The sequence below is a fragment of the Anas acuta genome, chromosome 15 (genome assembly GCF_963932015.1).
Source record: "Anas acuta chromosome 15, bAnaAcu1.1, whole genome shotgun sequence".
NCBI lineage: Eukaryota > Metazoa > Chordata > Aves > Anseriformes > Anatidae > Anas > Anas acuta.
In genome coordinates, this window is record NC_088993.1 from 10954203 (window position 1) to 10977759 (window position 23557).

Here is a 23557-nt window from a genome sequence, read left to right on the forward strand (position 1 = left end):
GACTGCATGGTATCACCCTAATTAGAGGCTTGATCTAGATAAACATCTAAATATCTAGGACATTACACTGTGATTCAGAAGGTAAACTGCTATTCCCAGTTCAGTTCTGCCTGCTGCCCTGCTCTGCTGTGTAATTTGCATCTGATGCTTCAGTTCCCTTAGTTGTCAAACGGGGTCACTTATTTTGCCACCTCTTGTAAAAACTGTGAATGACAGCGGAGCTATGTAAAGCTAGGATTTATTATTTTAGAAACACTTGACAGAAGAGAGAGGTTAATTACGGGAATTGTTCTCAGTGTTTTCTCTCTTCTCTGGAGCCTAAATGGGGACATGCATTTATTTTATGCAAGCCACTTATACACAAACCTCCCATTGATTTCGGTGGAGGCTGTGTGCGTGGATTATTGATGTGATATGATCCGAGTCAGTTGGTGTTTGTCTCAGCCTTCTTTTGTGTTCTGATTAAAATATCTCTGTGGTTCACTTGATCCAGGAAATTTCTCCCCCTCCCTCTCCTCGCTTGGTTTAAAATCACATGTTTTGTGATCTGACTGAGGCTTTTCTAACACTCTTACTGTTACACAGGGGTGGTACCATTGAACCGAGATCTTTACATTGAATATTGCAGCAGGTGTGTAGAAGGCAGGCTGGAATAGTGCTCCTCTTTGTTTCCCTGGATTTGAGTTGAGTTGTGCAGTTGCTTCGTAGTCACCCAAATCCAACTCGGCGCTGGTCTGTTAGGAAAAACCTACAAGATCAAGTACGTAGTGACTTGTGTGTGTGCTTGTTCTGAGCTATCCCCATGAAGGGCTCTAAGCAAACGTTCAAAAATGCTAAAATCTTTTTTCTATTTAGCAAACATGAAAAAAATTGTCACTGATTGTGACAGTGAGGTTTCCATACTGTTCCCCAAGCTCTGTTCTTTATTCCCAAATCATGAAGCTTTTTTGGGGGGGTTAGAGCAGCTCAGTTGCCAGGCTGTGCTAGTTGGTCCAACTTGCAGTGACGGTGCCAGGTAGCACTTGGATTTCTATTATGCAGACAGGCGCTCATGAGGAACTAGACCAAGAGACCAGATCGTCTTGCAGAAGACTCAGAAGAATAGATTTGCTGCCAAACCAAATTTAGCAAGATGACTTCTGTTCTTCTGCATGGCAAAGCAGTTACACGTTTATAGGCAAAATCTGTTAAATGTAAGAAAGACATTTTCTTCTTAGAAAAAGTGTTTTTAAAAATGATTTATATATATATAGTTATGTATTTCAACTTCAGGCAGTAACCTCTGGACGTGTTCTGTTTTTTTTTTTTTGTTGTTGTTGCTTTTTTTTTTTTGTGCATGGTTGTGTCTTTCAAAGGTAGATGTTACAGACAGAAGAATCCATGTGGCCTGTGCATAGTTCTAGATGTTTGCTCTGCATTTGAGACTAAATCCGCATGTTTTGTTTATAATAAAAGACACTCATGAAATAAAGAATTTATTTAGCATAGAAGAATGTTAAACATGTTTCACTCCAGACTCAAAGTGGGTAACTTGTACTGGTGGTTTTAAAAAGTTGTCCCAGAAGTTCTTTGGAGGAAGGCTTGTAGCTTTAAATAACACTGGGGAAGTGCCAAGAATATAAAAATGCACCTGAGTGTTAGACTAACAACATGTAGGGATTCTAGGAAGAGGAAAAAGAGCAGATTTGAGGATACAGCACAAAATTAAACAACATAAATGTCTTCTGTTAGCCAGCAGTGCTTCACACTGCGTCACTTTTTGCTTAAATAAATATTTCTATGTGCTCAACCTACTTCACATTTATACAGGCTACCTGTTGGTTCAATAGGATCTTAATTTTTAGTTTCAAACACATTAATATTTACAATGTAATCATTAATATTATTTATAATGGTATCGGAACATGGTCATCTTAATTGCAATAACACATCTTTTTTTTTTTTTTTTTTTTCTCCTGAGCCTAACATTCGATATTCTTAGCTGTGCCTTGGCAGAAAACATTACATTTTTGCTGATAAAATTTCCAGAGGTTGCCAAACTTGACAAATTGTTAAGTAGCATTTGGTGTCTGGTACATGGCGTGGATTTTAGTGGAACAACATGCCTATAACATAGCATCTGCATGTATTACTACATTTGAGAAAAAAAAACAAAAAACACCTGTAGGATTTACTGAGAGGAACAGAGCGTTCTTTGCAGAACGGTGTCTGGGAATCACGGTAATAGCCACGTGAAAGGAGGCTCCCCATGCGCTACTGTTATAGGATGGATATTGCAGTCTTTTAATAGCAATGGTTCCATAAAAGCTTTTACCAGTTGAGGGGCTGCACGTCTCAAGGCAGCACAGGGTTTTCCAAGGTACGTCCTGCGGTTCACATCAAATCTTTCAGTCTCATCATGTTTCTTGCCTCCCCTTCTTTCTTTATAGGATTTTGAACACTTTCCAAGGGAAAATTGATGGAATAGGGTGTGTCTGTCCTGCAGTTTCTTCTGCTTGCTGTCTTTTCTACCTGTGTCTCGCTCTTGTTAGCACTATAGAAAAGTTTGATCTCTTGCCTTAAGAGCTTTAAGCTGTTTCACTTATACTGTAGCTCCATCTTATCTGCTGCTATCTTTTGCTTGCTTCCTTTCCCTCCCAGTGCAAACATGCTTTGGTCTGTTTCTTTTTACACCCTGTCTTTGGCCCCATTTTCTTGTTGAACTACTGCCCCATCTCCTTTTCATGTTGAAAGTCATCGAATGAGCTGTTTGCAGTCGCCGTCTGAAGAGCATCTCCTCCAGGTTCATCCTAGGTCCTTTCCACACTTGTCCTGACCCCTTGTACTCAGAACATTCCCTTCCTTCTTTTTGTCCCGCCAGCTGCCTCTCGTACTGTTTACTATACTTTTCTTTTTGAAATCTTACTCTTTCTTGGCTTCTTTCAATGTTGTCTTCTCACTCCCCTCCAATCTCGTTAATCGCTTTTTCATATGGAAGATCATTTTTCTGCTTCCAAATTTTTGTGAAGATTTGCAGGATCCTGTGCTTGTCTTACTGCTCTCTTCCTCCCTATTCCTTGTTCTGAACAATCAAATTTGCAAATAGAAATCAAACTATTGTGTTTAAAGGGATGACTCGCAGCATACACTGTCTGCTCTGGATCCAGTGCCATCTGTCCCAACTAAAATGCTGTCTTGTTTAGGATCTTAAGATTGCATAATTGTCATCTTAAGTTTAATGAGGCTAAACCAGAGCTGTTAATGTTGTTTCCACCCACTGCCTTTCTTGGTGTCCATGGGTGCACACCGACATCCCAAATGGCTATTGACAAGGAAATAATCAGATGTTAGAATTTCTCCTTTCTTTCTTTAAAAAGTCTGTAGAAAAGTTGTACAAAAAAAGACATTTAAAAAGGCAATGCAAAACCTTTTGAACACTTTTGCAATCTTACTCCTGAAGTTAGGAAATAAGTTGCATGTTCCTATGCAATATTTGTTTTCCTGTTTGAGTGCACGAATAAATTTAATCTGGTTATGGGATCCCACACTACGCTTTCTTCATACTTCTGCATGGGGCTAGGCAACACGTGGAGTAGTGTCTCGTGGTGACTGAAGCTGTCTGTGGGAATCCTTTCCACCTTTTTAAGGCAAAGTGATAGTTCAGGATGTCTGCCTCGCTTTGTCTTCCTGTAGTTCGTGAGTACTTAAGCAGGTACTGAAAGATTGCATTCATTGTAGTGAAGAGTTTGGACACACTGACCAGGGGTTTCTTTCACTGAGGATAAAATGAAGCCCTTAGCAGCGAGTCTGCTGGGAAAGCTTGTCAGCTTGCAGGGCTGTAGGGTCACAATCCCATGGAGGTGAAGAACTCGTGATATTTCACTTTAATATTCATAAAGACAAAGAAAATTTCATGTGAACAGCCAAGAGTGGTGTTTCAGAGTTCTTCACTGCGCATTCGTTTAAAGCAGCGTGTTGTAGAGGAAAGGTATGCGACTTAGATAGTAAAAGTGGGTTTAATTATATACCATTTGTATAACTTTAGCATCTAGCAAATTGTTTTTAATTGCATATGACTTCCTTCTTTTAATTCCAACAATTTCATGGGAAAACTTAGTATTGCAAATTTCTTGGACAACAGTGTTTCCTTTTAGTGGGATAGACACACAAAATCCACTAGAAAACCATGTGTTTTGTGGTCCTCTGAGATTTGCCTGAAGAAGGAAATGGCTTGACCTATTTGGTTGCTATGAAGTAAAAACATTCTTGCTCTTTTTTTTTCGGTGAACATCTGTGTCACATTTATTTCATTACTTTCTGAAGTTCTTCAAGCCCATTATTCTGTATTATAAAGTTTTATTAAACAAACAACAACGACACATAGCTGCTTCCACAACTCTGTTGAAGTTCTGCTGTCTACTTACACGTAGGTAGGATATAAGCGGGTAGCTTTTCCAATATAAGTTGACGTGCAAAAAGGCAAATACAGACGTTATCTAATATTTCCCAGAAAACAAACAAGCACTTCTTTGACAAATTCAGAAGGATCTCATGGAGTTTAACAGGAAATGCAGCACGCTGGAAGCTTGTGAAATCTCAACCAGGACATGAAGTACTGGAGATCTTTGATCTAATTTTTCAATAGGTTGGACTTCTTGGCATGGCTTTACTAATTAGCCTCATTTTCAGATGCTCTGTTTATTATAAAAAGAAATAGCTTATGCCAGGAGTATGGAAGATTTGTGAAGGATAGATTTTACTGCCAGACTATTGATTAATAATGCTGTTGAATTTCTTAAGAAAATTCTGTTTAAAACAAGATTTGGAGGTAACTTAGTTTGTGACGATTGAATCTAAGTTCGGATCTGGCTTTCCCTATCAGATCTAGCAGCCTGGTTGGATTCTGAGGAGCTGCTATGGGTACTTAATACCAAAGGAGAAAAAAGTTGTTGATTTTTAGGTGAAATACCTTGAACTTTTTGAACAAAACAAGCGAGTTGTATGAAAATGATGAAACCCAAGTCTATGGAAATGGTCTGGTATCTCTAAAGCTTTGCCTTCTCTCCTAGGAGCCCGGAATCTTTTTCATGTCTCCAGTGACATACCACGCATCTCTTCCTTACGGTATTCTATTTCTGGCCTCGTTCCCCATGCATTTATCTGCATAATAATGTGATTTTCTGCAGCTGGTTCGGAGCAGGGCTCGCGCGGGGTGGCCACGTAGAGCGCGTCTGCAAATTCGCTCGCCGTCTGCTGCCTCTCGGGGTGCAGGAGCGGCTGAGCAGCGACTGTGGGAATTCATGTTGGTGTCTCCCCTAGCCAGTTACCAGTTCTCACAAGGCTTGTAATATCCACCCTTCAGTCAAATTACATTGAAATTGAGTGGTACACAAGACGTCGTTTGGCAGAAGGAGTAGATGGGGAGGAAAAGAGATGTATCCTGTCTCTCTCCTGTTCTCACACACATGCACACACAAAAAAAAAGGCTGAAAAAATTGGCATGTGCAAGCAGGGAAACTGCCTCTTGCTGCTTTCTGTGAAAGGCACAGTGAGATGTAATCATTTAGTGAGTCACCTCTCCGTTTTTATACAAGAGCCTCATTAATAGGCAGTGTAACTTCCAGCATGGAGATGTGTGTTCGTACCGTCTGATCCTGAGTGCTAAATACCAGTCAGGTTGTTTTCCTGCTCCATTCCCAAGTTTTCAGAAGCCTTTATTTGCTGTTACATTTTTGCTTTCATATATTGTAAATATCATGTTCCTTAATAAGATCTTTGTTTAGCTCATAAGCAACGTTGTCTGGAGGGTCAGCTTCTGACCCGAACGGGTCCTGTTGCCTCATGAGGCATGCACAAGAGAGGGGAATAGGCAAAAGGGGCATTTATAGCTGCATATTACAAAATAAGGGATTATTGTCGTGTAAAGTAGCATTTCTTATATTCAGTAGTCAGATTTTGAGTACTTTTTTTCTTTTATTCTCGCTCATATAAGCATGGACTAATGAACTTCCTGCCTCGTCATTCAAATCGACTAAAGAGGAATTTTCCCACCAGGCTCTGTACTCTCCCCGAGTACAACTTTGACCACTTGCAAATGCCATTTTTGAATTTGTGAAACTGCTGTGTGTTTTTGTGGCCGTATCCCACAACTGGGGGCTGTGGGGGAAGGCTTTCCCAAGAAGTGGAGGTTAAACCAAGTGGCTGCAAGAAGCCCTGATACGAAGCAACTCCCTTCCTTGGGAGGAACCTTGCAAGTTAAATGCATTTTCTGACCATGAAAATCCTCCCAACTTCAGGCTAGGGACTTGGTCCTATGTAGGACAGCCTTGAGTCCTTCTTGAGAAGCCCCCAGGGACCTGCTCCCTTTCTTGTGCATGTAAGTGCTCGGCCGCGTGGGGTTGCCTACACAGGAGCTGTGTGTACAGGCCGTGCTGGCTGGTGATCCCCAGCAGATCTATGGACTTGATTGCTTGGGGTAGGTAAACATGTGTCTGTACATCTTTTTGCGGTTCTCCCTTTTTTGTTTTTCTCCATTTTTGGTTCTCTTTCTCTCTTTTCTGTGTGTTTTTTCCTTTGACTGAAAGGATCCTGCTTGGGCCCTGCCCAAACCAAGCGTTCGGTGTTTGGGGAGCTCGCCGGCAGCAGCCTCGCTCAGCCTGGAGGAAACCGTGGCGTAACCCTGGTGCATGCTAACTGGGGAGGACTCATTCTGGATGTGGTATCCGTCACGTAACACATTAATGGGCACGTTGTGTTGTGGAAGTCTATGTTTATAGTCTCAAAAGTAAATTTTTGTTTTAACCTGCTCTTCTGCAACTCAGTTCTGACCTACTGTACCGCCCTTCTGGTTACTCAGATTATTATGTTCTGTACCTGCAACACTTCTAAAGGAGAATCCAGCATTCATCTGGGGACAAGGAGCCTATCTGCGTGCTTTTTGCCTTGTGCTGCTACTCCTGAATTGCAGTTTGTATAGAAACTTTCTAAAGTGGAATTTGAAACTGGAAGCCAAGGTTAGTCGGATGCAAAGTTAGAGAAATGACTGTTGTGTCTATGAGAACGATTCCAGCCACAGAAGGGAGAGATTAAAGGCTTTCAGGTACATGACTGGTTTGCTGTTTCTTAGTGTAGCTGATGCTGGTGAATTTTGTGGACTGGGAATCTCAGCCTGGTTCTCAAGGTGAACTCTTGTGTGTGACGTGAGGTCAGCCTTTCTGGGCAGCCTGTGACACTGCAGTTTGCTGGAGGTGGTGTGCTCAGGACAGATAAATGGAGCATATGGAGTTGATTTTTTTTTATTTTTTTTTTTGGCTATAGGAAGTGCATTTTTGTGCATTAAATATAGTAACTTTCTCTTTTAAATATCTGAGAGGAAACTTCCCCCCCAGCGTTTTTGAAATCAAAATACATCTTTCTTCACCCTCGTTTTCTGCACTGTAAGTTGGAAGGACTGCAGTGTTTAGTCTTGGTTTTGTACCAATAAATGACATAGTCTCACATGAATGTTTGAAAAGATTAGGTGATATTTTATAAGTGCAAACATAAAAGAAAGGCTAGCTTAAGTCCTTCCACTATGAATTCAGTGATAAGTGTAGAGAGTACATGTTACATCATTGTTCTTAATTGCTGAAAACTCATTTTCCTTTTGTATTTTCTACCTGTGTTGCAAGCATGAAAAAGAAGCATGTATTATGAAGGGGAAAGGTTGGGTGAAATTGGTAATCCAAATTAAATACAAATAATACTCTAAAGTTTATGGAGCCTGTGGGTGGGTGGACTTGGCAGATACATTCATTGTGGTATGTTAGACTTGAAAGACCATATGGAGATGATTATTTTCTGGCATTTTGTAGTAAAGGTTTTTGAAGAAGGATTTTTTTTATTATTATTATTTTATTTTTTATTTTTTTTAGAAAAAGGGGATGAAAAATAGAAAGAATAATTTCAATTTGCATCGAGTAGTAAAATAGTTTGTTGTAGTAGCATATGGAAAAGCAATTTATTCAAAGTTAAGCTGCTAAAAGAAATTCTCCTACTGTTTTCCTATTGGCTTTCTTGTTTTGTGAACGCAGCCAGAGATCCTATGCAGCTGGGACTAATACAGGATCCAGCTGTAACTTTTTTTATTGTTGTTCAGATGTCCGGTGATGGTCAAATCTAAGTTATTGTGTGGAAATTCAGTAAAGGAAAAGGGCAGGGTGGGAAAAAAGTGACTCTCTATAAAAATATTCCAGTAAAAGCAACAGGAACTAGGAGTATCCATTTCAGAACTCTGCCATAAATCCCATCCTGAAATACTTAAACGCCTTCAGATTTTGCTGTAGACTTTTAAGTCATCTAGGATTATTTATTTATTTAAAAAAAGAAATGAAGTTGCCTGAATGAAATGGGAAGGTAGCCATACTTCTAGATTACTTTCGGAACAAGGTATCAATTTATCACTGCTAGTACAAGATTTAGTTGAAACAAAATCCTTTACTGTCTTTAAAAGTATTAGTACAATATGTAATGAGTTCTACAATGTTCATTGAGCAGTTTTGATTTTGCTAACTTCACTTATGCTGTGTTTCACTAGTCTTTGTTTTACAGAGCCTAAGTATTTAAGGAGACGAGAAGCCTAATATTTTTCTTCATAGTTCAGCTTCCCTTAGGTATATTTTGTGCTTCCAACTATGTAGATGATGTTTTGGATCCAGGTTAAACAAAGTGAGTGAGAAATACAGTAGGTACATGGAATTTGAGAATACTTAAGGATGACCAAAATAATGCATTATTTATTCTGTCAAAACAATTTGTTTCTTTTTTTCTTTGTTAAAAAGGTCACATTTCTTGAGTTTCTTTATAATTGATCCAGCCATCCTGTATGTGAGTTACTTGGGATCAATGATGCAAGGTAGAACTGCAGTGGCTGTTACGTTTCTGCCTACCTTTCAGATCTTCCTTCCACACTAAATTTGCAAGTGGAGTCCTTCAAATGGCTACTAAACTTAACAATTCTGTTACTGCCACTGAGTCTTTAATTTTGAATGTAGTTACTCAATCACTTTGTAATTATGCTAGTCAAACTAATAAGTTTAATAACAATAGTATACAAATAAGTCCTAATTGACTGGAAGGACTAGCTTGAAATATTGTAAGTTATATTATTAGTGATAGAGGAATTTTAAAACATAACTACAGTCTACAGCATAATTTTGGAAAATATTAGTATATATACCTGCTAATTCTTTTATTTAAAAGAAAAGGAAAAAAAAAGATTTGTGGTGGTGAGCCTGCTGGCTTGCCAGACAGCCTGGCATTTCACCCCACCGTGCTGGAACATAACAACAATTTATTTTCCTTCCTGAACTAGTAGGAGCTGATCTGTGACTTCAAAGTGGAAGTGAAATGTGGACAAAATGGTATGCTTTGAAGGCACAATACTTCTAAAGCAAATCAGTTGCAGTGTAGAAATCCCTATGCTGTCCATGCAGCTATGTAAGATGTAACAATCTTTGGAGTAGTTGTACTTGCCCACCAGTGTCAATGGTAAGAATGAGGAAGTTTTGTTCCTGTGGTAGGATTGCTGCAGTCCATGGCTAAGTGGTAGTAACAGTTGGTTTTGTTTGTACGGTGACTGGATCTGTGTGGTTGGTTGGTGACTGTCAACGTGGTGATTATCAGCATGGAGACTAAGAGCACATTTTGTAAACCTGCAACCAAATTTCTTTTTCTATATGGCATTTATTTCTTCTTTTTAATTAAGCAAATTATGACATTCATTTTGCTGTGTTACTGCACTGGGTGTCATATATTGCATAGCTATGTTTGGGCTTTGTTGAGATTGATTCCTGTCCTGAGCACCCGTGTTTTATCTTATTTATAAATACAATATTATACATGCAATTAATACATGGATTTTTTTTTTCCAACATCGTAGTGATTAGATTATCAGTATTGCTTCATTTTGTTTTGCAAGAATGGTATTCAAAGTTCTTCTGAGCAGTAGGTGTTACAATCCTAAATTGTAGAATGCCTAATGCCAGTTGTCTTTTGCAGAATTGGTTGTATGTAGACTCTGCCTGTGTCAAAGGGCACTAAAATACAGCAACTAGAATAAGGAATTATGCTTCAGGATGCTTTGGCTGCATTCGTGGTGTATTTGAAAGGAAATGTAGGAAGTATTGCCTAGAGAATGAAATATGCCAGCTACATTGAAGAAAGCAGTGTAATAATGTCTTGAGAGAGAGAGAATACTGCATTTTTTTTTAATTGTTACACTTTTTATTTTTCTCTAGCACTCATATGGACCTAGAAGTTATCCTATCACGTTTGAAAATCATCAGAAGGTCCTTCTCACTTTATTGAAATAATTGTATGATAATTCTGTGAAAGTCTTGGCTTTTCACAACCTCATTTAACGTTTTAAAGAAAGGATTTCATGCTGAACAAACACATGTTAGCCTGATAGCATTTTCCTGTATTTGAATTGAGAACAGTTAAATGACTCCAAGAAATTTGTTGTTGTAGATAATGAATTTTAACATAGAATATGTGCATACAATAAATCTCTTCAACTAATCAGTCTGCTTCCTTTCCCTCCCACCCCCTTGCAGCTGGACGTTCCTCAGCCTTTGCTGCTATATCTTGCTTCCTCTCGAGACTTTCTGGAATAGAGTTAACAGTGGTGGCAGGGATCAACGAACAATGTAGTGATTATATTCTGCGGGTCTGTATAAGTTGTCTTTTTCCATTGCTGTTAATTCATATGGAAGCTATGTCATCTATTCAGTATGAACACATTATGTGTGCCATGCAAAGTTGCGTGTCGCGGTACTTAGTGAAAACGTGTGTATCGCCATTCAATCAGTAGGGAGTATTTTTAGATTTCATTAGTGAGCTCATAAGTTCTTAGCTGGAACAATGCAGGATGGCTAGACTTCCATTGACAGTTTGCAATTAATTAGACTTTGTGTTTCTTTGGCATATGGGAAGACATTTTTTAAACTACAACTGCAGGAAAATTCAGGAAAAAAAATTTCCGTTACAGCAGAGTTCATCCTCAAAGTTTACAACTGCAGAGACAAGTGGAAGCATCTCATGTTTTCTAACAACCTGATTCAAAATTTGTGTAAGAGCAATTTTTGTTGACTTATTTTCTTTAAGGATCCAAAGGTAATCTTTCAGAATTTGTTTCTGAATGTTTAGAGAGATTGGCTGGACGTCTGTGGATGTGGCACTTGGTTTTTCTGGTTATGCTTCAAATATTTTAGCAAAGTTTAAGGTCCAAATCATTTTGAACTAGCTTTTGTAAAATTTTGATGTGATGCAGACTGCTCTCTACATGGCTGTATGCTGTTGGGATTAGGTGGCTCGGTAGCAAAAACCTATGCTTAATAATGCCGCCATTGTTAGTAGCAACTGCCTTTCTCAGTGGGCAAAAAATACTTAAAACAATTAAGAGAGTGTCAGCAAACAGCATTCACTGGGTGTTTTGTACCCAGAGCTGTGCTGCCGATTTGTGAAAAATGGAAGGATCTCTGCACGGGGTGGACAAGTCTTCTCCCTGTGCACCTCACTAGCTGTGCCCATGGAGGCGCAGACAAACACCCTGTTGGCGCAGAGTGCTCAGCAGAATTTCCAACTTGGTATTTCTGGTTGCCCTTAGGCAAATTTAGGATGATTGCGACTGTTAATATGAGTCAGTTTTTTTTCAGCCTTACACAAAGTTTGTCTTTGTGTACTGAAAGCTCATGCCAGGTAGAGCACTGCTCCAAAGGGAGCAATGAGCTCTTTGGAAATTTGCTTCTCAGAAGCTATATATAACCACATTGTCTTACGAAGCTGGTATCTGCAGTTAAAGACAACATGACTTGCTGTACATTTTACTAGTTTAGCATAAAGTGCTATCTTTTATTGGTACCTTTTGCACTGTGGTGAGGAGTAACAGAACTGAAGCATTTGGTCCCATTCAGTTGTTTCCTAATCGACAAAAATGTTTGCTATTTGAGCATGGCAGGATGAAGTGGAAATCTGAGTAAGAATGTTTATAAATAGGAGCAGCAGGAGTCGAGGGATTTGGAAAGAGGTTGGGGTTGAATGCCAGTTAGTTACTTAAACCTTTGTAAACCTTTCTCTTTTCAGTTTCAGGGAAAATGCTGAATTTAACATGCTATAAGTCTGAGACAGAGAGAGTAATAGAAGTTAATTGCTTAGATCTTTGAAGTTGTAGGGATACAGATTGTTTCTTGTTAAGCACTTAGCTGAGGAAAAATGATTAACTTAATAAAGTACAAAAAAATATGGTCAGATGATTTTTCATTGATCTCTGGAAGGAACGCAGTGACTTTTTTGTCAATATTAGGCAGGAAAAACAGCCTAGAAAGTGCAATGTACTATTTTGGCAGATCTGACTGAAACTGTTTGGAAAAGCTTAAATAGAAGAATGTATTTATTCAAAGGAGTTTGTGCTTGGAGTGCCAGAGGGTCTGCTTGAAGTACAAAAAAATATGTATTTTTTTCAACATAGAACTTATGTCTACTCTAAAAAATAAATAAAGTATTCAGACTTTTTAAAAGCATGTTCAAAGCGAATGTGCTTTATTTTGGAAGTATGATGAGCCAGATTTGGTATAAACTACCAATGGTCTTTTGCCAAGCTAAGAATGGGAGAGCAGGGGTTTGACGTTACAGTAAGTGATCCATCGAGCAAACTTCTTATCAGTGAACCAGAGAAAAAGCTCTTTTATATCTGGATTAGTGACCTGTCAAGCTAATTGTTGCACGGAGTGATGGCAACCAACAATTCAGAAATGCTAAATATACTCTTGTGTGAGGAATTTGAAAACGCTTTACAGTCTTAAACTAAGCCTTACTGTTCCTTCACTAAGAAACCTATAAATTTCTGACCTCTTGAAGTCCCTTCTTGGGCTACAGAGCATGTGGCCAGTGGGCTTGTTGATGTCATAGCAAAGTGCTGGAACCATTGGAGCTGAAGATGACCAAGAAGTAAAATATTGTATGACCTAAAGTGCATTTTCCTTCATGTATTGCAGCTCAGCAGCTTCCATAGCAGGTATCAGGGTTACTTTTTTGGATGAGACTGAGAACTTCGATGGTTTGCAATGTCAGGTATCCTATTTAACATGCTGGAGCTCATCTTCTTTTGGAGGAAAGTAAATGCTACTCAAGCAGTCATTTGATGCGTGAGTAGTCCTACCATGGCACTCTCTGGTTGCTGTCTGGAGACATTCTTTGGAGAACGAAGACTGCTTTCAAATCCAGCATTTGCTCTGCTTCCTTTAGCCTGCAACTGATCTTGGAAAATGAATAAATAGAAAGCTTCTGCAATAAATATTGCTTCTGAAATCTAACTCCAGAGCTGTCTCAGGCAGGGGTGGGGAAAGGGGAAGGATGAATTTTCCCTTGCTTTTTCTGAAAATTGGATTTGTGCTTTAGAAAGAGCCAGCAATCATAAGTAACTGACTAATGCTCTCCATTAATGAGTGAAGTACAGAGAGCAGCTCCCTCGTTGCCAAGAGTAGATGTTACTGGAAAATTATGACAGCAAGACGGGTTGAGCCCCAGACGTTGTGCTGGGAGCACAGTAGGTCTGGTGAACTGCACCCACATCTAAAGCAGGATTTAAGGGTACTGCTGGTGGGCGGCCATGGGGTCTGCCCTCTGGAACCCCCCCCCTGCAGCTGCTCAGCGACATTCCTGTCGATTTTCCATGCTGTGACTCAAAATGAATCTGACAGGAATGTCTGTTGCTGCTCTGGTGTGCTTGCTTTATGAGCCTTTTTCCAGGTCTGTCCTAGGAAATGTAGGTGTGAGCCAGCCAATGCTTTCCTTGCCTGTAGCTGGGGGTGCTGTGGTAGGGGAAAGCTGAAACACATCACTGCGAATTTTTTCTTCTCATAGTGTCCTTTCAGAAGTTGAAAGGATCAGTGTGTTCTTGTTTGCTTCTCCCACACCCAACAGATGATGGAATAATCTCTGCTATTTGGGAATTGTCCTGTCCTTGGTCCAGGATGCTTGGATGTTGGAGCTGGAAGCTGCCTAGGCTGGAAGCGAGACGTCTGTGGTTAGTCCAGTCATTCGCAGCAGCTACTGGGAGGTGCATGCCAGTGGGAGATGCTGAATTCCTGGGAATCATCCCGTATCCTCCGATGTGAACATGGAGCCAAACCCTCTTCAGTGGTAACTAGCTCAAGCAATCCAGCTTCCCGGTCTGCTCCATATTGCGTGTGCTTGACCTGATTTCCATCAGTAGCTGGTGCTGAATGCTGCCTGGGGAGCATGTATATACGTGACCACTCCTGTACCCTGCAGGGAGAGCGGCTTTGGTCGTGGCTGATGACCTGGAGGTAGCCAAGTGCTAACCATTTCCCTTTTTACATTAGAAGAGAATGCAGCATAACTCACAAAGGTGGATAATTGCTTATTTTCTGACCTGGATTTGAACTAGATGATGTCTTTGTGCTGTATAGCATAATGTCAGTCGGCCGAAGACTTGATGGGAATCTGTTAAACCTTGTTTATCTGAAATTTTGTCATCTGGCAGTTGTTTCAAGTTTTCTAAATTACTGTCAGCATTGCCTGTATGCTTGTCTCCATTAGAAGCAAATAGCTCTGTCACAGAAATTTGTCATGGGATCATCCAGTCCCTTTCCATCCCATTCTTCGTAGAAATCTTTATAGTAGTATGCTGTGTGATACAATATGCTTTTATTGGGCAAGATCATAAATGCCCCAAGTTAAAAAGTACTAAAAGGTATGTGCAATTTCTGCAACTTAAAGGAGCTAACTCTTGGGAAGCTATTCAATCTTTGAATATTCAATTTTTTGAATTTCAGAGTTTTCCTACTGTAGTCAAGCTAAATCCACTGATCTTCAGCTGCCCTTTTATCACACTGTAATGAATGAAGGGCTTCAAATAAATATGCGGTATCTTTCATGTGTCACTTAGCTGTGCATACTTGGCACGGTGGTCTGTTGCTTTCACCACCTAGATAACGCTGAGGAGGAACCCTGATTTGTTTCCCAAGACTCCCACTTAAAGTGGCTGCTGTGTGTTGCAGACGGGTGCATAATTTGCTATCAGCTGTTACCATGGCCTCTCCTGGCATTGTTGCTGGATCAGTCTCTCACTCTGGAGTGCTGAAACACAAGCCAGAATTAGAGAATTTGTTGTGACCTGGATCTTTCTGTGAAAGTCAACAAGAGAAATATGGAATCTGCAGTTTTTACAAAGACTGTATTTTGTGTTAACACTTACAGTAACACTTACTGTGGGCTTTCAAATGCAAACATCAGAGGAACGGAGTTCAATTTCAGCTGTAGCACAAAGTAACCTATGTTTCCTCAGTTCTGTGCATAACGATTGCTCAATAGGGAGGAAAAATACTATTGAGTTCTCCCAAAATTACATCTTTGTGAGATTCTGCCTTGCAGCATACATATTGATGGGGAAGAAATCTTTTGATTGTGTTTGACAATGTTTTTTTGATCAGATGTAGCGTAAAGAAAAGGCTTGACGCCTCTTAATTTTGGAGTCGTAATATCATCTACATGTTTACTGGTGGTGTTGCTACACAGAACTGATTCTGATCACCCTTTCCCATTATTCACTGTGGGGAAAATCAAATATAATCATTTTGCTTAAAAGCTAAAATCTAAGAAAGTTTTAAGGCAATATAAATAATGCAGCAAGACAATAAAAGAATGCATTTTTACTTTTAGTGCTTAGCACTGCAAAGGTATTGCTTTTGTCCTGCATTATTTCAGTGCTGATGTTTTCCCTTTTAAAAGAGGACGGCTATGTGAAGGTGATGGTGTACTTACCAGTATATGGGTGTAACACTGTAATCTGACTGGCGATTCACCAGTTTCTTGAACTGTATTTGGCAATCCATACCAACAAAGGCACGTGCTAACTTGGGTAGTGTTTCCACTATCTGTGCTAATCTGTTAATAACCCACCCCAAAAGACATCCCATTATGTTGTGACCAACATCTCCCTTTATGATTTCCACATTAGTTAGCATAAAAATTTTCTGTATTTATTCAATATGCGTGACCATGCATATTTTAACACTGTATTATTAATGCCAGTATTAATTTATTTGGGTAAGAGACTTAGAATGTGAAGTTAAGCCCAGCTTTCTTTCCATATTCAGTGATCTGTATTTACATACTTTTAAAAAGTTGGCCTAGAAGCGTCTTCTGATCTTGAAGCAGGAGCTGAGTGACTTCAAAAGAAAAATGCGCCTAAAAGGAAATCCACACTTATCTATTTTTAATATCAGGTTGAACTACTTTCAGGATTTAGAGGATACAGGCTGCGAGGGTGGGGTTTGAGGGCTGGGCTGAGCTGGTTTTAGGGCTGGCTGATGTTTCAAGGGTTGCTGCCCCCTCTGCCTCCCTCTGCCAGGGCTTTTGCTGCGCCTATTGCTTTGGCTTGGGCTCTATGTGATCCTTGTGTGAAAGCGTTTGGCTTGCTAAACTGGCAGAAAACAAACCCAGAACAAGGCGGGATCCAGGCAGGGCTGTATATCCAGCAGCAAGTGGCAAAGCAACTCGCGCAGAGCTGCTCGCTGTGTGGTTTTTCTTTCCTCCACACATGACACCCCTTCATTTGCTTGAAGGTGGTTCTTTTACTTGTGTTTGCAAAACACTTGGTTTCCTAATGGAAGTGCATCAGAATGATGAGACAAGGTACATTAGTGAAAATAAGATGTAGAGGAGGTAAGTGTAGTGTAATCATGGTCTTCAGTACTGCCTGTTCATAAAAATAACAGGGATGGTAAAAGAGAAGTGCTCATTAACTTAAACAAACACTGCTTTCAGATGGCAGATATGTGTGTCAGTGGCATAATTAGGAAATAAAAAGCAAGGCGGTTGGCTCTTCGGTTGTTTCTATCGACATATCTATCTAGCAGGGTGAAGATTTGAAAGCTGTTGTAAAGCTGTACCTATTTGTGCTTCACTGCTGTTGGGAAGGGCAAGTAGGAGCAGCGAGGGTTAGCTGCTCATGCGAGCTGTAAAAAGCCTTTGTACACTCATCTGTTTCTTTACAGCTGTTGTTGCTCCTGTTATCAGCATGGGCAGATTGTAAAGATCCATATGCTGCGGTCGGTCGGTTGCTGCAAACTCCTGCTCCATCGAGTTCAAGAAACACATTTACTGTGGTTTATATGTTATAGATGTAAGCCTGTGTGCAGCTGTCTCCTGTGTGTGATAGGTGAAACCCTAATGCTGGCTTTGGGAAGGCAGGTAAATGGCATGGATTGGATTGTGTGTGTGTGTGCATATATATATATATATATATATATATAATATATTATATATTATATATTATATATATATATATATATATATTTATTCCCAAATTGGTGGTTTTTAGACCCTGCTTGTGCACAACTTCAGAATTGCCTACTTTCTGCTTGACTAAGCATGGTAACACCAACTAAATTATATGTGGGCATTTCTGACCAGGACAAAAAACATAATTTTGTGTTTTTTGAAGTCATTCTTACACATTATAACACGTGTTATATATATTTAACTTTCATTCTTTCAATTAAAAATAATGCTTGATTTTTCCAAGAAGTGATTATGTACCTGGCAGCAGTTAGCCTGCTGTCTCTTTTCTGTGTAGAATAAAAATGCATTTTATATTTACACTTTTTTACGCTTTTTGTTCTTTTAATAAAACAATGTTGAATGGGAATCACTGGTATAACTAAACCTACCCTGCAGAGGAAATAAACCAATTTCTAAACGTAAGTGATGTAGTGGGTCATGTCAGCAGGAAACTGTTTCCTTTAAATTCCTGAAAATACATTTTTGTGTAATAATGGGTTTAATACTAAGTTGGGCTTTTTCACATATTATTAGAAGCCCCAGAGGACAGGTATCTTAGCTATGAGTTGCTTGTGAAGTATCTCCTTGTCCTAGAGGGAAAGATGTTTTCAGCAACATCTTGTAATGGTGTGCTTTCCGGTAGTTAAACAATTACAATGATGGATGCGCGTTTGAGGCTCTCTTCTGGGTTTTGCTGCTAATGTGCTTTCTGGTCACAGCATCCCTCGTGACCGAAAACTCTCAAAATAACTCTGCAAGCCATGGACTCAGTCCTAAATTCCTCATACCACTAACTGGTAATTTTGTGTGCAAAAGGATATTGTGTAAAGGTTTATTTTCACTGTTAATGGACGTGTGAGCACTACTGTGCTAGAACATGCTCAGCAGTGACTAAATAGCAAAGATTAATGCAGTAGGATAGTTGGATTTGGTTGCCTTTAAAAAATAAAAATAAAACTAGTCTTACTGATTGAATTTAATGCAGTTATATTTCGTTTTCACACTGAAATAAATCCGTGCAGGAGGATGTCCTCCTACAAAACCCTCTGTGGAATTTTTAATAGCCACAAGTGGTCACAGCTTTGTTTATACATCTTGCTTGAAAGCTGGAGAATGTTCCTATAATTAAGTTTAAAAAAGGGACCGTGTAGGGGGAAAGGAAGAGAGTAGCCTGAGAATATCCGTTGAGACAAATGTCCTGAGACGATCAGATTTGTTCTCAGGATGGATGTGTATTATTTTTAAAGGCCAGAAGAAACAGTTGTGCAGAATCTGTGGATGGGCAAGGATAGGTTTGTTTAGTTTTAAGCCTCGTGTTGTGTAACTATCTTTGTACTCATGAGATACTTCAGTAGCAGCAAAATGAAATCTATCTGTTCTATCTAAATGAAGCTCTTTGCTTGGAATAGGAGTGCTTAACATCACCCCTTTGGGGCTGACATGGTAGGAGGAGAGTATTACAAAACCAAAACTTCGTTGTGTCAGTAGTCAAGTGAGCTAGAGAATCAGTGTTATCTATTGATGGACACTGAGGAGCTTTTTTGTTACTGGCTAGGGATTATTTTGCTTTTCTCTTGAGAATCTGAACTCTGAAATCAGGTGAAGTGGTGGAGCAAGATTGCGTTACCTCTTGGCCAGTGAATGCTGGGGGAAAGGCTAGTAAGGGAAGATTTTCAAACACAGGAATACTGTTGGTTCATGTAACATCACTGGAGAGGGGTTAATTTTTGCTACTGGAAAAGATGAGGGATGTGGATTTGGGAAGTACGGGATTTGCCCCTCTTATTTAGGGATACACTCCTAATTTTGCACTGACCTGTGGCATGTTCCTTGTGTGTTGGTCTGTTGCAGTTCTTTCTCAGTGCGCAGAAGACTTGGTTATTTTTTAATTTTTGGTTCCTGCTTGCTCAAAATGCCACATTTGGATTGATGGCATTTAAGTCATGCTATTACATTTGCTTCATGCTTAACAAATGAAGGACAAAAATGTAAAGTGAACATAAAACAGTTGGTAATGTAAAAAAATTATCGGGAAACAGGAATGTAAAGAATTGCATTTGACAGTTGGATTTCTATTTTTTAATGATGATTTTTGTGACCTTCAATGTCAGTATCTGAGAAGTGAATTGATTCCCATGCTTTTTAGTAGGATTTGTCGAGAGAAATGAATACTGAAGGTGCCTTTGTAAGCTTCAGAGTTCTGGGTTAATGCCCGTGTTTGGATGCTGTGCTTGTGTTGCTGATAGTGGAACATGATTAAAGCAGCATCGTCACAGCTACAGGACAAAGTACTGATTGCTATGGCAAACTACAGTTTGGTTTTTGGTTTTGGGATGTGTTTTTATGGTAACACCTTTAGTGAAAGCAAACCTGCATTAAAAGTGCATATTCTGATAAGTATTTGTTTACAGGAAATTCATCTACATGTATTTAGTTCAGTCACAGTAATTGAACAGAAATGGGCCAAGTTGGAATATCTATTTAGCCTTTTTTAATGATTTCTTATTATTTTTTAGTACTAACAAAATTTATACTGTTGTCTTTCCTTCTGTTTTACTACTTGGCCAGGAATATAATTTGGACTTAGAACAATGCCGTGCCTATCTAGTAAAATCATCACTAGGCAAATTGTCTTTCTGTTTAGTAATAGCTGAAACTCTGAAGTTTTAGAAAAAGGAAGGGCTCTCCCTGTGAGCTGAAGGGTTTTCTCATGAATGACTCACGTTGGAAATAGAACATTGTCTTTATTTAAAGATTAGAAGATAGCATGAAAGCGTGATGCAACTCCAGTTTGTTCACTATACCGAAGTGCTTCTCCATCCAGCTCTTTGTTCTCTTTCAGTATTTAAATGTTCATGCTAACTCCTCCCATCCTGTCTACTTTGTGTTTAGAACTGGTGAAAGACCAAAAAAAAAAAAAAAGCTTGGAAGTGACTCAGAGAAGAGAGCTAGGAAATTTGTCTTACGGAACAAACAGGTAATATGCACTCAAGGAGCACTTGTATGTGGAGGGTTATATGGGCACAAGCTTTAAAAAAAAAATAATCTTAAGTGTTCTAGCTAGTGAACACTTGCCTGCACATTCAGCACAGCTGAATGGAAGCAGTCTTCTCAGAGCAGACATCCCTTGTGGCATGGACCTGCTTGCTGAGGTCTGTGGAGTTGCTTCAAGGCACTGTGGTTGCTCTTCAGGCATCTCACGTTTGCTTGCCATGAGCCAAACGTCAGCCTGGATGTCACACTTTTCGGCTGTAGTTTTGGAACTTTTTGAATAAATGAATTTTTCTTTTCAGGTTGGAAGCATGGCAAGCACTAGCTCTGGTGTCTAAAGATGCCTGGGCACCACAGCTCCACAGGTTTCCTTTCCAAAGAAAATTCTGCTCAGGCTCTCGCTGCAGTGTCTGCTCTGCAGGTTGTGGAAGGCACCTCGCACACAGTGAGACAGACTGATTGCCATTCAGCCCTACTGCTGGGAAAACGTTTTATCTGTTTAGAAGTAGGATGCTGCGTTTTTCTTCTGTTTTCGAATCACTAGAGATCAATGAACAAGAAAGAATATTTGAAGTGAAAAACAGAGTAGATCCTTACTTGTAAGGAGAAGGTTTAAGTAATGGTGTGTGCCCTTTTGCATTAGTGATTTTTCTTTTTATTTTTTAGCAGCAGTTGAATATTTTCTACTGTTTTTTTTTTTTTCTTTCAGATCAGGTAGGAACATCCTGCAGTGTTAGTGTATCAAAAACCTTCATTGAAATACAGAAACACTGTTGTTAAATTTTGCTTTAAGGAGGAGAATTGAAACACCAGGGACACCAACCATGGCTGAGGTCACGCACCCTCCTGGAGCAGACACCTGTAGCCTTTGAAATTGCAGGCTGTAACGCCCCGCGGGCAGTTCCAAAATGTTTTTGGTGAGTTTGTGTGCCCATTGGTGTGCTTTCTCACCAGCATGACCAGAAGTGCTGGAGAAGGGCAGCAGTGATGGTACACAACCAAAAGAAGACTGAGAATAAGGCAAACACTTTCAGTATTATCTTCCCCACCTGCCAATTTATGGTGGCAATAGGACCATGTGCTTCCTACAATTAAAGAATCCCTTCTCTGTTGCTGGTGTGAGTGGATATAAATACTGACTGCACCAGTAGTGGCTGGAACCTGAGCAGTACTGTGACCCTTGCTCAGCTCTAGCCTGTTTTTTTATCTTTATCAAAGGGTATTGGAGTCCTTTGGCTCTGATACTAATACCCTTACTTAACGATGTTGCAGTAATGTGGAGTTCCCTCTAAGTACTCTCTTCTAAGTGCTCTGTAAGAGCACTTAGAATCTTATTTTCTAGCAGATTTTTCTTGTCTTTCATCTGGCAGATAGATACTTGATGTTATTTCCTAATGCAAAAGACAGTCTGACTCCGTTTAGTTTATTTCCTTTTTGTCTAACAGGATTATTAATTGTGTTGTGAGGGCTGTCTCCCTGTTGCTGCTGTGATCAGAGGGAATGAAAAAAAAACAGAAGACAGACTCAGAGAGCTGTATGAAGAGGACTTTGGTGTTTTATTTCTTTCCCTTCACTCGGTAGCCTGAGCACAGAAAACTGTCACAAGTCATGCTGATTTAAAATAGAAATTCCACTTGTCCCAGATATTCCACACCTACAAGCTTTCACTGGGTAGTAACGTAAAGGAAAAGGAACTGCAGCAGCACTCGCTGGCGTTAGGCTTCGGGCGGAGTTAGTGGTAGCAGCTAATACACTTGGCTTGAAGGCCAAGCACCATCTGTGGATACTAAATACTGAAAGCTTTAAGGTTATTTTCTATTTGCCTTCTGTTTAGTATTGCTAGTTACATGTGAAGGTGAGATCAGCCAAGTCTCTGCTATGGCAGGAAGTGTGTAAGTGGAGGACTTACTGATACTGCAAAGTCTAATCTAATTTCATCTACTAATCTAACACTGCAAAAATGCTTTAATGATACTTGAGCATACTTCCCAGCTAGGGGAGTGCTAGATTATGTGTTTTGCCTTTCAAACAATCAGCATTGGGTAACAGACTTGAGTTTTGTTGTTTTCAGTCCTCAGATAACCAAGTTAACTCTGGTATTTGTAGGTACAGGGCGTGTGCATAGGCACAGAATCTCTTGAGTTTGGATGGTTAAAATCTTCGAGTACACGTGAGACAGTGGTATGATCCCTTGTCTAAGCATCACACGTGTTTCTGAGGTTTGGTGTGAAAAGATTCAACCAGTATTTGCATGAAAGGAATGTTCAGAAATGGGTGAGTTTCTGATCTGACGAGGGGAAAAAGCAGGTAAACATCGAAGTCTAGTATTCTTTCAACAGAAGCCTGTAATTTCCTAAACTGGAAGTAATTCAATCATGTCTGTATCTGGAATAGCTAAATGAGATCATCTCCCATAATTACTTCATGTCTAACAAGCTCTGTTGCCATTTGGATTTTCTATTATGATTTGAATCCTAAAAGGAAAGGAGCTTAACCACTGGATGTCAAAAGTAATCAATATATTTCATTATTAAGGTTTGAAGAGAGGCTGTGTTTCAAGAGTCCAAGTGAAAAAACTTTTGTCAAGCTGAATCTTTGCTCGTGATCCTGTTGTGTCCATTAAATGTCTATATGACATAAAGAAACACCCTCGGTCTTCTGAAGTGACTGCACTGTTGGTTGTTACTGTTGGTACAGAACCATATAAATATCTTAATTATTTTTGTTGTTCCATTGGAGCTGGAAGGAAGAGCTGTTCTATAAATAAGGAGCAATTTCCAAGAAAGTGGGTAGCGTTAAAACTGTTATTACAGGATTGTTGCAAAGGAGGTGAATATTTGTGGTTGGTGTGCTACTGCTGTACAAGTAAGTGAGCGTAATCCATGGCCAAGGAAGTTTCTTGCTGGTGAAGATCTGATTGCTTGAGAAAAGCAGAGGTTTTGTGCAAATAACTTTTTGTTTGTTAGTTGTCAGAGACTGCAGGGTAAGGGACTCTTGCTAGAGTGGCTGACAATCACGTAGGAAAACATTTGCATCTTCAGAGGCAAATACTTCTTATCATCAGGGTAACATATTTGTTTTAGCATGGCCAAGGAGGTTCTTCAAATTGAGTTAAATGCTTCAGACTCACTCAAGTGGTGGTACACAAAAGCAGAACTTCATGATAGGCTCTATTCAATAACTGATTGTAACTGCATATTTATTTGTAAAGAGCAAAAATGTTTATCCAGCTGATGGAAAG

General features: G+C 39.6%; 1 protein-coding gene across 5 annotated transcripts in view; it reads left to right on the forward strand.

Moving 5' to 3' along the window:
* The window catches only part of CYTH3 (cytohesin 3), a 51820-nt gene that overhangs the window by 2309 nt on the left and 25954 nt on the right, over window positions 1-23557 (forward strand). The window contains exon 2 of one of the 5 annotated variants that reach the window (XM_068699106.1): window positions 20619-20821. The exons of 1 other annotated variant lie outside the window; for it this stretch is intronic. In XM_068699106.1, coding sequence (XP_068555207.1) covers window position 20821 — 1 coding nt within the window. In that variant the 5' untranslated portion in view covers window positions 20619-20820. Of the gene's footprint in view, window positions 1-737; window positions 761-6172; window positions 6455-20618; window positions 20822-21208; window positions 21234-23557 lie in introns of those variants that run through there. 3 more of the 5 variants (XM_068699107.1, XM_068699105.1, XM_068699108.1) reach the window with 3 other exon arrangements.